This window comes from Colobus angolensis, unplaced genomic scaffold (genome assembly GCF_000951035.1).
Source record: "Colobus angolensis palliatus isolate OR3802 unplaced genomic scaffold, Cang.pa_1.0 Scaffold452, whole genome shotgun sequence".
NCBI classification, from domain to species: domain Eukaryota; kingdom Metazoa; phylum Chordata; class Mammalia; order Primates; family Cercopithecidae; genus Colobus; species Colobus angolensis.
This window is the reverse complement of record NW_012117955.1, coordinates 336,542-341,434: the sequence shown is the minus strand read 5'-3', so window position 1 is coordinate 341,434 and position 4,893 is coordinate 336,542. Positions and strand designations below refer to the sequence as shown.

The 4,893-nt window shown below is 52.9% G+C and overlaps 1 protein-coding gene across 3 annotated transcripts in view; it reads left to right on the top strand.

Annotated features, from left to right (window-relative positions):
- The window catches only part of TRPV2 (transient receptor potential cation channel, subfamily V, member 2), a 34,787-nt gene that overhangs the window by 12,965 nt on the left and 16,929 nt on the right, over positions 1 to 4,893 (top strand). For 2 of the 3 annotated variants that reach the window (XM_011957958.1, XM_011957956.1), the window contains exons 1-2: positions 1,323 to 1,634; positions 3,879 to 4,012. In XM_011957958.1, the coding sequence (XP_011813348.1) occupies positions 1,435 to 1,634; positions 3,879 to 4,012 (334 nt within the window). In that variant the 5' untranslated portion in view covers positions 1,323 to 1,434. Of the gene's footprint in view, positions 1 to 1,322; positions 1,635 to 3,878; positions 4,013 to 4,893 lie in introns of those variants that run through there. The other variant, XM_011957957.1, reaches the window with a different exon arrangement.

The window sequence follows — 4,893 nt, the reverse complement described above, 5'->3', positions numbered from 1 at the left end:
CCCGCCCCCCATATTTCCATGGGAAAATGCCCCACCCGGGTCCCAAGGGCCTGATCCCAGCCTACCCTCTCCACTTCCCACTGCTGCTGCTGCTCCTCTCTGCTCTCTGCCCCCTGCCCCCCTTCTCCACCCTTCTGTCTCTTTACCACTCTCTGACATATTTTTCTTCTTTCTGATCCTGCTGACTGGGGCCACGGGGTTGCCCATCCCTGACCGAGGCCCCACCCTTGCCAAGTGATGGAGGCTGTGGTTTCAGTTTTCCTGTGAGGGTGAGATTGTGCTGTTTGCTGAGCTTCCTAGGCCAGCCTAGGGCCCAAGGCAGGGTGGTGGAGACAGCCTTGGCCACAGGCTAGGGGCCTCCCTCCCCTCATGAAGCCCCCAGAGGCCCTGAGGCACAGAGGTGGCATTCGATGGCTTCAGAGCTGAATCAGACTGAAAATATAGACAGACCCTGAAAGACTTTGAGAACGGAAGAGGAACCTTATGGTAGACGCATGGTGTCAGATCCGGCTCTGCCAACTGGTGACCTTGGGAAAGCCACTCCCCCTTTCTAAGCCTTAGTAGTCTTGGCAGCAAAATGAAGGGCTTGATAGTCTAGTGGTTTTCCCAATTATTTCTCCTTAGAGCTCCCCTTCTGTGGTGAGGGGTTGAGTGACTGGCCCCATCCCAGCCATCGCACTTTTCTCTGTTGGAATATTGGCCGCCAAGCAAGGTGTTGTGTGAAGAAAGGGTTGTGCTGTTAATGCAAACGGGAACAGGGGTTGCGACCCCTCAGATACCAGGAAGTCCCAGAGGAAAAGTCGGGGACAGTCATGGTTCTCCTGGGAGACAACATCAAAGGGGTGGCCCTGTTGGTTCCCTGTTCCTCACACCACAGGCTTGCCTCCCTCTTCTCACCCCTGCTCCTCATCCCTCCTGGCAAACTTCCTCTGTATTAGGACTGGGCTCCCACACAGCGGGTGGACCTACTTGCACCTGGCTTTTTTGCCATTAGAAGTAATGAGAAGTAATGGCAAAAACCGCAATTCCTTTTTTTTTGAGATAGAGTCTTGCTCTGTTGCCCGGGTTGGAGTGCAGTGGTGCCATCTTAGCTCCTGCGTTTAGCAATTCTCCTGCCTTAGTCTCCCAAGTAGCTGGGATTACAGGCACAAGCCATCGTGCCTGGCTAATTTTTGTATTTTTTTTTAGTAGAGACAGGGTTTCACCATGTTGGTCAGGCTGGTCTCGAACTCCTGACCAGCCTGCCTCAGCCTCCCAAAGTGCTGGGATTACACGTGGAAGCCACCAGGCCCAGACTTTGGAATCAACCTAATACCTCCTTTTGCAGGCTCCAGTCAGGCCAACACCGACCTGCAGCTGGGAGGAAGACGGGACCCTTGACATCTCCATCTCCACAGAGGTCCTGGCTGGACTGAGCAGCCTCCTCCTCCTAGGATGACCGTACCCCCCAGCTCTCCAGTTTTCAGGCTGGAGACATTAGACGGAGGCCAAGAAGATGGCGCTGAGGTGGACGAAGTAAAGCCGGCTTTGGGGAGCGGGCTGACTCCCATGGAGTCACTGTTCCAGGGCGAGGACCGGAAATTCGCCCCTCAGATAAAAGTGAACCTCAAGTACAGAAAGGGAACAGGTGCCAGGTGAGGCAGCAAGTGGGGTCAGGGAAAACGGGGCCCCCTGGCCAGCTCCAGCAGAGAACCCGGAGTGAGACTCATTGACCAGCCCAGCACCAGTGCCCCTTCCCACAGCCTGTGGCGTCCTCAGTCTGCCTCTGATGGCTCCTGGGCCCGACCGGCTGACCTCTGCTCTGCTGTCTGGCATTGCTCTTTCCAGAGGCTTCCCCATTCTTGGCCTTCTGCCTTCTGAGGTCATGTTCTTTGTGAGATATATTCTTGAGCTCTAAGTCCTCAACTGACCCTAAAATCCCCCATTCATGCCAACTCCCACCCGTCATGGTCCCTGCTGGGGAAGGCAGCAGGATCCACACTCCATCCAGTGAGAATCAAGGCCATCTGGAAATGTCCCATGCTCTCCTCAGTTCTGCAAGGCTGAGCCTGTCACTCAGGGGATGTGAACTGTGGGACTGAGGATAATGGGCTTCTGCTTGGAGTCATCTGCACTTTGATTTTCCTGTGGTCTTTCCACCAATTCAGATTGTGTGAGCCCCGTATTCCTGAGAGTCCCGCTTCCAGTCCTGCTGCATCTGGCACCCCTTACCTCCCTGCCTGGGGTGGGGGCCTGCCCAGTGAGACTGGAGAATGCTCATGGGCCAGGCTAAACTCTGCCACAGAAGCCCCTTCTTCCCTTGATGCTTGAGGTGCTTGAGGTACAGCCACCAGCTTTGGCCTCCCAGGCTAGAACCGCTTCCTGTTTGTGCTGGAGGATTGTGGTCAGATTCAGCACCAGCGTGGGGTAGGTTGTGTGAGGAGCTTCTGGGAGCTGTGGAGCCTGCCCGACACAGGCAGGACGGGCCCTCGATGCCTTCAGTGCCTCATTCTGTGCCCTCGTTGGGCTTCTCTACCCCAGGACCATGATGCCACCCTGGTGGCAGAAAGTTATTTGTCCAAATGGCCACTTCTGTGAGCCGGACTGTCCACAGGGCTCCTGTCAGCAGCAGATAGAGCCCTCATGGTCATGTGTGGCTTCCTGGTGCTGACGAGGGAAGCCTGACTGTAATTATAGTCATAGCTGTTGGCTTAAAAAGTCAACCCTTGAAATCCCCACCAGAGTCAAGGAGGCAGAGGCTGCAGTGAGCAGAGATTGTGCCACCATACTCCAGCCTGGGCGTCAGTGAGATTCTGTCTCCAAAAAAAAAAAAAAAAGTGACTGATCCCAACAGTCACCTTGTCACCAACTTTTATTTGGTCGACCCATTCCACAAGAGAAGTTAAGCTGGGATCTGAGGGTACACAAAGCATCAAATAGCACCCCTTGTTATTTGTCTTCGCATATCTGCTGGTGGTGGTGCCAGAAGCACCAGAGGCAAATTGGCCCCTGTGAATAGTAACACAGCCCAGGAGGGAATGACTCATGCCCTTCCCACTTCCAGTCACCAGACGCTGCTAGATTCTGATAAGCTACCAGACCCCTTCTGGGGTCTGTGGGAGAGATTTCTCCTTAAGTGTGCCTTCTCCGTGGTGTCTGATATGTTTCCACACTGGGCCCAGCGTTAAGCCTAGGTAATGCTCTGTTTCCGGGAAATTTCTTGCTGCCAAGCCTAGAATCTCTCTGGGGCTTCAGAGTCGGGGTGTAAAGTTAAACAGCCCTGCTGAGATTCCCAGTTTGGCGCTGTGTGACTTTGGCAAGCTACATGACCTCCTGTTTATCTAAAGGAGAAATGAGTGGTTTCCGACCAGCAGGGCTGAAGTGAAGATGAAAGACACAGAATATTCTGTAGCTAATAGATGGTTTCTGAGAGGAGAAGGGAGCTTTTCTCCATTCTTTCTTTGAGGGCAGTGATGCATGCAGCCACTGTGAGTCTGCGGGGACCTCCCACAGCCCTATCCAGACCCAAGCCCAAGCTCAAGAGCCACCACAAGTTGTGTGTGCTGAAGGAGACCCAGTGGGATATCGAGGCTGTTGAGAGATGGTACATCAAGGCACCTGGCACATGACAAGCACCTGATGCTGAAAAGTGTCTGTGATGACTGGTGTCATGGGGATGAAGCAGCTTAGTGCCTGGACAGGTCCCTTTTCCTCCTCCCGGGGTCTCCTTGGTTGGCTGTAGGTGGATAGAGGCCCTCAGAAGGGCTCTCACTGGGCTCTTGGGCCTGAGGGGTGAGCAGTGTGTACAGGACTCCCTGAAAGGGCTCCCTGGGATGGAGGGCTTTTGGGGGGGCCTGTGGTCCTTGTCCAGCATGAGTCACAAACCACATTCTCCACAGTCAGCCGGATCCAAACCGATTTGACCGAGATCGGCTCTTCAATGCGGTCTCCCGGGGTGTCCCCGAGGATCTGGCTGGACTTCCAGAGTACCTGTGCAAGACCAGCAAGTACCTCACCGACTCGGAATACACAGGTAGACCCTGCCCTGTGCATCCAAGGCTAAGCATCGTGTGAGCTGATAGTTAGGTGGGCTGGGTGGGCGTGATCCCTGGTCAGGAGCCCTCCCACTAGAATGATTGCTGGGGCGCCCTGTGGACAGAGCTAATCAAGGATGGCCTCCTGTCGGTCTTGGTTGTGCCTCCCACTTCCACCCACCCCTCAGAGCTCCTGACTACCTCTGTCACCCCTAGCCCATTAGCCCATTGCAGTGGCTGAATGGAAACCCAAAGCAATCTTTTTTTTTTTTTTAATTAAATAACAGTGTTGTTGAGATACAATATATAATGGGCATACCATATACTTAACCCATCTCAAAGCACTCTTTGCTGAAAATCTAAATATCTGTATTGTTTGGGCTGATCAGAAAAATAACATAAGTACTCTAGAAGATTCAACAGTAAGGAAACATATAGAGCCAAGGTTAAACACAGTCTTTCATCTGGGCCCCTATTAATGGTTCGAGAATGCATCTGTTTGGAGTTTCTTTCTTTCTTCTTTATTTTTGGAGATAGGGTTTTGCCATGTTGCCTAGGCTGGTCTCAAACTCCTGGGCTCCAGCGATCCTCTCACCTTGGCCCTCCAAAGTATTGGGATTATGAAGCCTCCATGCAGCACCTGTTCAGACTTTCTTTCTCTTTCTCTCTCTCTCTCTCTTTCTCTCTCTCTCTTTCTTTCTCTCTCTCTCTCTTTCTTTCTTTCTTTCCTTTCTTCCTTCCTTCCTTCTTTCCTTCCTTCTCTTTCTTCTCTTTCCTTCCTTTCCTTCCTTCCTTCCTTTCCTTCTTTCCTTCCTTCCTTCCCCCCTCCCTCCCTCCCTTCCTTCCTTCCTTCCTTCTTTCCTTCCTTCCTTCCTTCTTT